This window comes from Taurulus bubalis (genome assembly GCF_910589615.1).
Source record: "Taurulus bubalis genome assembly, chromosome: 12".
Lineage (NCBI taxonomy): Eukaryota > Metazoa > Chordata > Actinopteri > Perciformes > Cottidae > Taurulus > Taurulus bubalis.
Window position 1 is genome coordinate 25,227,235 of NC_136600.1, and position 12,278 is coordinate 25,239,512.

General features: G+C 47.9%; 1 protein-coding gene across 1 annotated transcript in view; it reads left to right on the forward strand.

Moving 5' to 3' along the window:
* mtcl3a (MTCL family member 3a) overlaps positions 1 to 11,195 on the forward strand; it is a gene marked incomplete at its 5' end in the record, with an annotated part of 12,338 nt that extends 1,143 nt beyond the window's left edge. The window contains 5 exons of the mRNA XM_079227374.1: positions 4,364 to 4,660; positions 6,045 to 6,548; positions 7,151 to 7,230; positions 7,332 to 9,039; positions 9,982 to 11,195. Coding sequence (XP_079083500.1) covers positions 4,364 to 4,660; positions 6,045 to 6,548; positions 7,151 to 7,230; positions 7,332 to 9,039; positions 9,982 to 10,218 — 2,826 coding nt within the window. The 3' untranslated portion in view covers positions 10,219 to 11,195. The remainder of the gene's footprint in view (positions 1 to 4,363; positions 4,661 to 6,044; positions 6,549 to 7,150; positions 7,231 to 7,331; positions 9,040 to 9,981) is intronic.
* Between the last annotated feature and the right edge of the window lie 1,083 nt (positions 11,196 to 12,278).

The window sequence follows — 12,278 nt, forward strand, 5'->3', positions numbered from 1 at the left end:
GCTCATATGTTTCATGGAAATAGGTTGCTTAGCATGTAAAAGGGTCATTGCAACAAACCTGGCTGCTTTTAAGTCTTTCATCTATAAAACAAAAACAAAAAAAGAAGAGGCCCCATGAGTTTACCCTGTGGCACCCCACATCACATGGCAGGGTGACACGTCCTCTGGCATCCATCCAACTCCTGCCTCAGTTTAGACAAAAGATTTGCGGCGAGGAGACGAACGTTAGACACAGACGCCCAACTCTGCTTTTTAACAGCTAACTTTTAAGTAGATAGTATAACCTTTTGTTGCATTGGACAGCTACTGTTACGTGCTTCTCTAAATGGGCAGAACATGACTTTGAGTTCAGTTTGCATACCAGTGCCTTGCTGTGTCAGGAACACTTGCAGCACCAAGCATGGCGATTCTTCAAAGCAATGTGGCTTTAGGGATTTAGCTTATTTTCTGGTGATATCAGAAGATAGATTAATTCGGTAGCTTTTGATGATGGGAGTTAGATTTCTCTGTGTGCCGACTGTCTTTGTGCGTCTCGGTCCTCGTCACGTGTCTAGTTTTCTGCGATGCTTTGACGACAGCGTCTTTATCTGCCCGTTGAATCCCGTATACGATTCCTATCAGAGACCTCAAACTGATTGTCCGCGTCCTCCGTCCTCAGAAGACGTGAAAAGTCCAGTGATCCTCAGAGTGAAGCCGGGAAGCACAGTACAATGTGGGGCTGGAAATGAACACGGTGGTGCAATGATACTTTAGAAAAGTTGGACAAGACCACCGCTGACATGATGACACAGGAATGCAACATAGTAAAATGGTTTTCCCAGCACCGGTGGTTTAAGTGCCATAATGTCCTTCCCTCTGTGTGAGTCGATGGCACACGGTTACTGTCCCGCTCTTCTCGTTGTCCTGCTGGCTCTGTGCCTCCTCACACTGGGCTTGACTGAGAGCCTTATAAAAACAGACTTTTACTGGGCTGTTTTGCTTTTGCTAAGCCCATTGTAGCTGTGGGAGAAAGCGGCTTAATCTATTGCAGGAGGTTATGCCATGATGCCACACACACACACACACACACACACACTTGCACACACGCACACACACACATTGATGTGTATATTAAGAGGCTGATGTGCATGTGAGGAATCTGTATCTGAGGCAGCTGAGTTATCCGCCGCTTCTGAGAGCTCTGACTCTCTGAAGATGCTTTGCTTGTTTTGTTTCTGCAATATTTTGGCAAAGTGTGTGTGTGTGAGAAACTTGTGCACACGCACACACACACACACACACACACACACACACACACACACACATGGAGACATTTCTATATGCATTGCACAAACAGACCCAGGGAACCGTCTTGGAGTTCAGCCATGCTGGGCGGGGTTAGCTCCGTTGTAAAAGTTGCTTTGTCTTGATGCCACATCCTGCCACAGTTTATAGTGGTTTGTTTTTTAACCAAGTGCTAATCTAGGGTTGCTCATCAGGTTCATGATACATCCATATCATACGTCAAGACACGTTTTCTGAAATACTTCCCATCTTAGAAATGAAATGACTACATTACAGACTTTACAGACCTTTAACTAGCTTGTCTCCCTGATGGGAGAGTAGAACACACGTGTAGCAGGTCTATAAACAAAGTAGTAGGTTCTTTAATCCATGCAATTCTCTTGTTAATGCTATATTTAGACAGAACACAACAATGAGTAGCTGATAATCAGACTGAAACGCTATTTTGTTTCACTTTTTTAAATAAATTGCTGAGTAAATCCCACGTGGACCACACAGAAATAGGCTAGAATGCATTGAAATCACTGCAAGGAGCATCGGTAGAGATCAGTCCAGCAAAGTGGGTGTAACTTCATTTCAGCATGAGTGAGAAACTCCGGTCATTTCCCAGACATGGGCTTCACTGTGCCAGCGCAGAGAAGACCACACATTTAGGGGGTTGAAGGTGGAGAAGCTAATGGTTTGAATGCTGATACTAATCACACCAATAACAGGCCAGATTTTAAAAGTGACTTCATAATGGGTGTGCAAGTATGAGAAGCTAAATAAATCATACAGTCAAAGAAAGCTCAATTATACTTTTTTTGTTTTGTTAGTTGTTGCACTTTTAGACGGACTTTGAAAGCGGTAGCACGCAATCAGAGGGAGGCGGGAACGAGTGGTGGATACTGAAGGACCTGGGTCAGTAAGTTGGACCTCATCTGTGAGAGTCTGCTTCCATCCACGGACCTAAGTGCTGCATAATTGCTTCATAATTGAAGTTTCTTGCATAAAATGTCCACATCTCACATATTGTTGCATACTAGCCGTGGTTAGCGCCTAGCTTTGGGCCCTTTGCTGGTCATTTGATTGGCCGAGAGACTGAAGCTCCTTAGCTACAAACAGTTTCGCCAAATCATTTTGCACTTAGCTTCGTTAATACTGACATTTACTTTCTAAACCAAACATTCTTCTGATTCTAAGTTCTAATTGCAAATGAGTTCCTGAAGCAGCGACACAGTTGCAGTCGCACACTTGTTCTATTCTTGATTTTTTTTTTAACGACACACCTTTCTGGACAGCCGGCTGTGGCTGTGAATGAAGCTATTGTTTGTTTCCACATCCTCTTCGGGCACGTCTGCCATCAAATACCATCAAATACCATCAAATACCATCAAATACCAAGAACGCATCCGAGGCAGTGGTCTCAGGCCAGATATTCCCCTGCATATTTCTCCACACGCCACTGATTTATGAATGCTGCTGGCAGCTAGGAGACATCTCACTCTGCCTCAGCAGCCAGCTCCCCCTCCCCCTCCTCCTCCTCCTCCTCCTCCTCCTCCTCCTCTTCCTCCTCCTCCTCCCTTTACCTCGTCTCCCCACCTCCCCCCGGAATGTGACATTGTACGAGGCTGTGTGTCCGCTATTTATAGTGAGTCACTGTGGTGACACCGTTACCTTCATATCCCCTTTTCCACTCAGTGACAGACAAGGGTGTCCACGAGTATCAGGAGTGTGTGTGTGTGTGTGTGTGTGTGTGTGTGTGTGTGTGTGTGTGTGTGGTCCCTTTGTCCCTGTTTGCATGTACGGTTCCTCCAGAGTTTCCGTTTAAGAAGACGGTTTCCAGCTCTTTTATTTTGACTCCTCTTATTTGTGCACTTTCACTATTTGTCTACGTGAGGGTGTGTGAATCGACCGTGGACAGCAGCCATCAGCATCCGTCTGTAATTGTGGAGCGAAGAGCCGCTGGCAGACAGAAAGGGTTGGCGTGTTTTTTTTCTACTCCATAATTTCATGACCCCAGGCCACAAGGCAGGAATAGCACCATGACCCAGGCTTGTAAGGAGGCTTTGGTCGCTGTCTGCGACTGAACACTTTAAATAACACACTCAGGCATGCTGGTGTGCATTCTCTCCCTCTCTGTGACACACACACACACACACACACACACACACACACACTGCATTAACATGCATATGCACATGCACAGGCGTTGTCTTGGGCTCGTTCCAGTCCCAAAGCCAACATTTTCTTCGGGCAACAAAAGTGCACATATTGACCACAGATCTATGTACAGAAACACGCCCTTATTTTGAAATACTTTAAAGCCTCTAAATCAGAGAATGTCTTTGTATTATCTCATTGGTAGAGGACATTTCAGAGTAGCTTTCCTAACTCCATTATCTTAGACTCCAATCTTTGATGTTATAAAATCCTCTCTTTTATTCCTGACAGTGAGATCTTGTGGCTGAATGCTTTGGGGGAAATGCCAATGGGTAATTCCCTTGAATAGGGGCATTCAGTTATATTCTCATTGAAACAAAAATGTCCAATTGAACCTAATACAATCAGCATTTTTGTAATATGTTGAAAGGAATCAGGAGTTCTGTTTAATTTGAGTTGAGCGATCCTCTTTGTATGAACGTGTGTACAACACTAGTCCACCAGACTGTCGTTTGAACCGAGGCCACATGCATCCTCTGGATATTTAGCTGTGCCTGAATCCTGCACCGCATCCTGTGAGGGAAGTACCATAGAAAAAAGAGACTTGAACCCTGACCCCTCTGTGAGCTCTTACAGGATATCTTCATCTTTCAATCCTCTGAACCCACTCACGCATTATTCCCCCACATCCTCCACCTTCTCTTCCGGCCTCTCCTACATTCTTTTAATTCCACTTCGAACTATTTCTTTCACTCCGGTCTTGCTTGACTCGTCATCTGGCTCTCATCCTCTTTTTTTTTCTTCCTCCAAATTCAATCTGTCCACTGACTGTTTTCTCCACTGTCTCTCCCACTCTTTCCCTTTCCACCTCCCTGCTGCTTTCCCCTCCTCCTCCTCCTCCTCCTCTGCACCTCCCCGTCTGTTTCTCCCTCTTCAGTTGGAGGCTAGAGAAGGCGCTGGCTTCATCGGGGTCCAGTCAGCGGCGGGTTCCGGCTCCGCGGCGTCACGCGGCGCTCCACGACCGCACGGCGAGGCGGCCGCGCTCCGCCGGGAGAGGGAAGAGCAGCGGCGGCTGCTGGCCGACACGCATTCGACCGCCATGGACCTGCGATGCCGCCTGGAGCACAACGAGAGGGGCTGGCTGAGGGAGAAGGCAGAGCTGCTGGAGAGGTTCGACGTGGAGAGGAGGGAGTGGGAGAGCCAGCTGAAGGACATGCAGAGGAAAATAGAAGTGGTAAGGTGCTCAGTGATACTGTTTACGCGCTGCGTCTCGGTTTAATTACTTGGTTTTCAGTTACCGTTGGCACGTGAACGACCGGATGAACTGAAATGTGTTTAATGCCATTTCCAAACTTCTCTCCAGTCTTTGTGCATGAGCTCTGGCTTCAGACACTTCCCTCCTACACATCCTGTCCACCAGCAACGCTGTCAAAACAATATCCCCCATCAGAGCAGCTGCAGAGTCTGAGGAAAGGAAGGAATGGAAGGAGGAGGGCGAGGGGTCTGCTCTGTCTCTGATATCTGTGTGTAATTAGACAGAGGTGATTGAGCCAGCCAGAGAGAAGCTGGACTCACTGCGACGTGGTAGTACATCATCCCGTCTCTTGGAGGCTTCACCTTGAGCCTCAGGAACTTGTTATACGCATTTTCCATTATGTGATACACCAAACCATCAATTCAGCGACCATTTAAGCAGACTTTATTTCAATAAGCAGATGAAAAGAGTTGAACTTGTTCAGCCTGTTGGGTTAGAATGGTGGAGTTGGATGAGGTAATTTCCAGCACATGAATGGCCCAAAGAGAGGGACAAAGTCAAAAGGATGAGATCGTGTAGGCGACAAAGCCAGAGTCAAAATCTGACATGCCTCGAGGAGCAGATTAGTGTTTTGAATGAGAGAAGTTGGAGAGAAGCTGGAGCGCTGGAACAACGTGCAGTGAAGAGAACATGTGGCTCTCGTTTGCCCGTCCGAGACCAGAAAATGAGAGAGGGAATAAAGTGATGGGAAGGGAGCCCAGTCAACATGAAATATAAACTATTTTGGGATCTCGCTGGAGGAGGTTAGAGGTTATCCAGTTTTATTTGAAAGAATTGTTTGAATGTTTTTTTAAATCTATAAATGTCTCCACATCATCCCAAATTAGTTTGTGTGCAGATGCAGTATTATACTGTTAGTATAATCATATTATGACATTCTTTGTATTGAGAAGATAGTTAAACATACGTCCCTTTGTACACAATACAAATATTGTATTATTTTATTTTTTTTGGTGTATTTGATTGGATATTATATTGTGCATGCTCAATATTTGCAAAATCAAATGTTGAAATTCATCTTAAAAGTATACATTTTAAACAAAAGTTTGTTCCTTTCCAGCATGGGACGTAGCCCTTTAAGCCCTCACCCTAACCCCTAATCACATTTATTGTTTGAGTTGTGTTTACAGGTTGTACATGGGGGTTATATATTATTGTAGCCTTGATTTTTATGTTTAATTTGATATCTAACATGTTTTTGTTTTGGGGATTTCTTCTTGATTTGTACCTTGTCACCTGATATAAAACTACAGGATTTATTGCTGGTAAAAAAGATGACCTCCTCTATTATTTCTATCTCTAGCTGTACTGTGACGTGAGAACCAAGCGGGGAGTGAAGGCCGGTGGAAGGCCGGACGACGGCGGTGAGGCCCACGGGCTCAGCCTGCGCTCCACCAGCGCCGCCTCCAGTCGGCTCAGCGACAACGAGCCGCTCAGCAGCAGCAGCAGCAGCCGGTCGGAGCCGGTCGGACATCCACCGCTACCTGGCTTCGTTTGCAGAGATGGTCACCGCTCCGGCTGCCTGTGTGGATACGATGCCGGTGGTCAGCTCCCTCAGAAGGACCGCTCCAGACCTGAGCTGCTGGAGGAGTTCAGCTCCAGAGGCGCTTGGCGGCGAGACTCGGCCGCCGCCGGCAAGGAAGCTGCGGACACAACGGAGCCGGGTGCCGTGTTTGGTGGAGCGCCACAGAGAAAGGACTCAAACGGTCATGGAAACAGTGTCCGTGTTCGCCCTGAAGAAAGGCCTCTTTGGGCAGAGCTGAGCTACGGCAGCGACAAGAAGAAGAACACGACTGCTCTCAATGCTGTGAGTAAAATCACTGTTTACATCTGCTGATCATCAGTGTTGCTCTACTGTCTCCTCTGTGAGCCTCTTTGTCTTATCTGTTCATTTGAATAGATAATCACAGGGTTTTTACGGTCATGGAAAACCTGGAAAAGTCCTTGAAAAAAATAAAATCCTCAAAAGTGTTGTAAATGAGTCATGTAAATGTGTTGTATTCATGTGTTCATGACGTTCATTTACGCTGAGTTTGAAATAATTAATATGCTTTTAAAAGAAAGACGCTCAAAATATAAGCAGGCATACATACAGGCATCTATAAACATGTTTATTCTTTTAATCAAACTATTGTCTCATTCATTTGAGTCATTTAAGGTTTACTGTATGCTTTGTGTTCTCATTGTTAGTTTAAAAACTACATTTACTCACTTTTTACTGTTTACACCCAGACTTCACTAAATGTTTGGTCATGGACATTTGGTTTAAAGTCATGGAAATGCATTGGTTAAAATGTGTATGAACCCTGTAATCCTCTTTCCTCAGTGTTCAAGTCTTACTCCAATAGTTCTTCAACATTTCGTCCAGCATGTCTCATTGTATCTCCGCCTCCCATCTTTGTGCCTCAGGCTCTGAAGGAGATCGCCCGTGTGAGTGAGGAGCTTTGCAGCTACCAGGATGAGATCAGAAAGAAGAGTGGGGATAAGAGGTAAATAAATCCGCCTTTGCTACGTTAACTTCCTGACTAGAACTATGTCTTGATGCCTCCACAATACGGGTAAACACATCTCACTGTTTCGTTCTCTTCAGGAATCGATCTGAGTCCCTGTCTCTGTCTGAGGGCAGCGATAAAACCCGGTTGCAGGTCGACGAAGCTCCCTGCGACCTCGGCCAGATTTACGACGACCTCCGGGCCTTGGAGAGGGAGAATTGGATCACCTTGTCCCCAAAAAACACCTGGAGGCCAGACGGAGGGCCGAGCAAATCCTGGATCTCAGACTTTGCTGATCCAGAAAGCCACAGAGACACACAGATGACTGGATTACTCTCAGAGATCGATGCAGCGGGTCCACCCATCCCGCCCCGCTCCTCCTCCTGGACTCTCAGCTCCCCCACCTTTCCAGACACAGAACTTCACATCCCAGAATCCCCCGTGATGACGGCGAGGACGTGCCACAGCCCCTGTGCTCTAGTGGACAAAACATGCAGCAGCCCGTCTATTGTCAGGAAGTTTGAGGCGATGCTGCAAGAGAACGAAGGAAAGGTGTTGATAGACGGCGTCGTAGCGTCGGGCGCTGTGCCCGCTAGCTCTGATTGTGTTAATAAGGGCTGCTGCCACACTCGCTGGTCCTGTGATGCAAGCAAGTTCACGAGCAGCAAGCTGTCGACATACGGGACGGTCCAGAAAAGCTTCTCTGAAGTCAACATAATGACTGCTGCCAAAGGCTCGCGCTCAGATTACTGCCCCGGTGTTGGGAGCCTAAGAAGCCCCGAGCTACAAATACCTCCGATCGTCAAAGAATTACCTTTAGATTTGCTCTTGTCCTCTCTGGAAACACCGCCTGCCGGCTCCGACCTCCAGGGCTCCAGAAGAAACATAATGCTGGAACAGAAAACAGCCGAGTTCAACAGAACTTTGTTCCAGGCCGAGATGGGCCGCGGCGTAGAGAAACGCAGCGGCTGTACGGTAACAGACGCCGGCTCCCAACCGGTCTTTCCTCCGACTGAGATCTTACCCCCCAGGGAGAAAACCTCTCAGCCACTCTGTACCGACGTCACCACTGAAATCACGTTATCTCTCTCCACCTCAAATTCCACGATCCAGATCCCCGAGGTCCAATCAAGGCGAACTGAAGGTCAAGAGGTCAGATTGAAGCAAGGAATCCCTTCTGACCTTTCATCTGACCAGCCGCGGACAACAATAACCTCTCAGAGTCTTGAGGTCAAGCACAAAGGTCAAACAGCGAGCGGTCCGTCCAGGAAAGCACAATCCAGAGCGACCGCAGAGGTTCTGGTTTCTGAGCCCGTCAGTGTGGACGCTCCCAGCTTCCAGAAAGAGAATCCCCACGGGGCGAAGCCTCAGCCGGCCGGAGTCGGCGTCTCCGTCCAGCAGCCGTCTGCTGAGAAGAAACACAGGCAGAGGACGCCGCCGCGGCACGCCTCGGTTCTTCCCCCCCAGCCGGACTCCTCCAGAGCCGGGCCTCGAATGATGAACGAGCACCCCTGGAAGGCCCTCACCCTGGCTGCGTACCCGCGGCCCGAGGGATCCAGATCCAACTACGGGGCGGTGGAGAGGATTCTGAAGAATTATGAGAGCGCGGCCCGGGCTCACCAGAACCAGAGCCAACCCAACGAGATGGACTGCAGTAGTCAGCCGGCGGAGAGCGTGCCAGAACCGGACATGCCGGACATTGACCCTCTGGCCTTACCGCCCACTCTGAGACACGCTCAGACTTCAAACGCCACACCCGCTCAGCTCAGCCGCCACGCGGTGACGGAGCTGCACCTAACAGTGGAGGTGGGTCCAGTCTGACACATACAGTCTGTATACGCGCTTCCAGTGGGTGTGTGTGCTATTCCCTGTACAGATGCTAACATTTAGAGGCCTTAATATGTACATGCAAATGTCTTTTTTAGGTCAGAATTTATTTTCGTGGCCAATTACGCCAGTAGACCCGAGTGAACTCGCACATTTGGTTCTGTTTCATTCCGTTGTGAAACACTAAGCGATTGCCCTTGACTGAGGACAGCTCCGGTGGGAATGTTGTTTATTTCTGGTATGTACTAAGAGACAGAAGCAGGCCAGAGCCTCCATTATAATCTGGGCATCTGGGCCATTCTATTGCGTAAAGGCTCCTAACAAAAGGAGCAGGCGGTGTGGCATATAAAGAAAGTACTTGGCAGGATATTTATCACCCTGAACGACATACTTGTCTTTCATCTTCCAGTCCTTCCATGGGGCCTCGTGGTGGAAGTGTTTTTCTGGCCTTTGTGTAGTAATTATAGAAGTATCTGCAAGAAGCCCGCTGACTCAATGCCCTTGGCAGAGCTGAAGCGATTACGCCGCTTTAAAGTCATGCAAATGGTAAAGAAATCGTGGGTAGCGATTATCAAGGCAATTTTAATTGACTTCACGAAAAGAATGTAGTTTAGTTTAACCTAACCGAGGAGCACCGTGCAAAACGCAGTGCTGAGGGTTGTGTGAATCCAGTCAGCGGCACGGGTACGGCGTTCCGCTTCGGGTGCGTTTCCCTGCACTAGAAGGAATAGCATCTACTGGTGTGAGCTTTCCACATGAGCGCGTTCCTGTTTGAAATATGCCTGTTGTTCCCCCCAGGGCCGAGAAGACTTCCGATGGAACACGTGACAACATGTAAAGTATCTTGAGTGTGTGTGTGTGTTTAAATGTTGACAGAACGGTGTGTTAATCCTAAATGGTAATCCATTGGTTTCTCCACAGGAGACCGGCGTGACCTCGGCCTCCTCCTCGGTGCAGAAGAACTTCTCCAGGCCGGCCCGTCCCGCCCGCCGCCGCCTCCCCTCCCGATGGGCCGGCCGCTCCCCGACTTCCTCCTCCTCCTCCGTGTCCTCCTCTTCCTCGGCCACCCCTGGTGCGCCTCCATCCTTCGCCCTCCATAAACACAGCTCCTCTTTTTCCTACTCGCACGCCTTTCACATAGAGACGGTCATTATTTGACCTCCACCTCACTGTATGATTGGACCAATGAGAAGCCCTCAGTGATAACCTCTGAACACTGGTTGTACACACACACCCGGTCTGCTTCTCCACTCCTACAGAAGTGCTTTAATTGTGAGTTCACCAACTCACTGTTTAGAATGTATGTGGCATCCAGCCAAGGATGCAAGAAAAGGATCTGAAGCGGCTTCACTTCTCCAGCAGTGAAGCTGGCTGGTCATGCACAGCCTCAGAGGACACCGAAAAGGCCTCATTCATGCCAACCATCTGAACGGATGTCTGGATTCTAGCCGTGACTAGTGAAGCCTTGCAGCTCGGACCTTCCACGACTGCTTCTGTTCCACATACTGTATTTACACCACGAGATCCAAAATCTTCCAGACGAAATTCAATCCAGGATGGTGTATTTCATGTACTGTATTTTGTGTGCAACATGTTCTGTGTGCCTTTTGCACACACTGTCATGTTGCATGCACAATATGCAGCCTCGTGGATGAAGTGTCTCTGTGTGCTGAATATAGCAGTGATGTTATGCCCTACAGTACATGCCTCTGTACCTCGCCTGTGACTGAAACACTTTGCTTTACATTTTTCATTACAGTAACGCGGAAATGTGAACGTGACTTCTTTTTTTTTTTTTATAACTTTGTACCAAAGGCTGGTTTCTTTTTATGCATTTTCCTGATTTGAAAATGAAATACATTGTTTGTAACGGCATTTATTTTTTGCTGTCATTGCTGATGTTTTCAAATCAAAATGTACGTCGAACACCCTTCACGAGAGCATAAATAATGACGCTTATGAAAAACAGATCAAAAAGGCCTTTTTCTACTTTTACTAACTCCGAATGGTCACATATCAGGACGTTACTCAGCTGAGTGCTGCAGTCAGTTCTTTGGGGGTCAAAGTGGTAAATCATGTGATGACGGTGATCCCTTTGTTGTTCTTTTTGTGTAATAAACATAAGGACTCACATATTTCTCCTCTCCTTTCACATCACATACCAAAGTACCTACATTTGCACCATACCTGCATTATTCTGTGTGTGGTGTTGTCATGCTGTTACACTTAAAATAAAATACACTAAAAATGATTTATTGGCAGCTTAAACCCATTTGTGAAGCGTGACCTTTTAAACTTTAGTATTATTAACATAAAGCACTATTTAAGAAGTTGAGTAAGGTAAAAGTCGGGTTACAACCCGCTACTACCTTCGGTGAATGTCCCCGCTAGCTCCCCGCTGTAGCCAGTTAAGCGCTGCTGCTAGTTCTCCGCTAGCTCTGCGCTAGTTCTCTGCTAGCTCTCCACTAGCTCCCCGACAACCACCGAAGGTAGCGGGACCAGCCCCGACTCGACGCCCGATTCGGGCAGAGGAGACGTGGGCAGTAGCAGCAGCAGTGGGGAGCTAGCAGCAGTGCTAGCTTGCTACAGAAGGGAGCTAGCAGCAGCGCTAGCTTGCTACAGCGGGGAGCTAGCAGCAGCAGCGCTAGCAGCAGCGCTAGCTTGCGGCAGCGGGGAGCTAGCAGCATTGGGGCGCTAGCAGCAGCGCTAGCTTGCTACAGCGTGGAGCTAGCAGCAGTGCTAGCTTGCTACAGCGGGGACACCCACCGAAGGTTTTAGCGGCTTGTAACCCGACTTTTACGGTAACCCTTTAGACAAACCAGTTCTAAATTTGTGTATTATGTTTTTCTCCAATAATCTTCAATAATTTAATTTAAAACTACGAGCTCAGGCGACCTTCCCCCTAGTACAGCGCTCTTCAATCCCACAATGAGAGCAATAGCATCAATCAAACATGGCACAGTCATATTTGTATATTTATTTATTATACCCCGGGTGACCGTTCCAACTCACAGAGATGAAGCACCAGAAGTCTGGCTGCTTCAGTCTCGTTGGCGGACGTCTCTGGTGACACCGTGATCTCTGTGATGGTCGCCGGGCTGCGTGACGGCAGCGGAGGGAACCGCCTCTCGCTTTGATTGCTCGGGTGTCTGCTCGGTATGCAACGCACCCCTCCATCCACGCTTCCGCATTCCTTTTTTCTAAATGTGTGGGGTTTT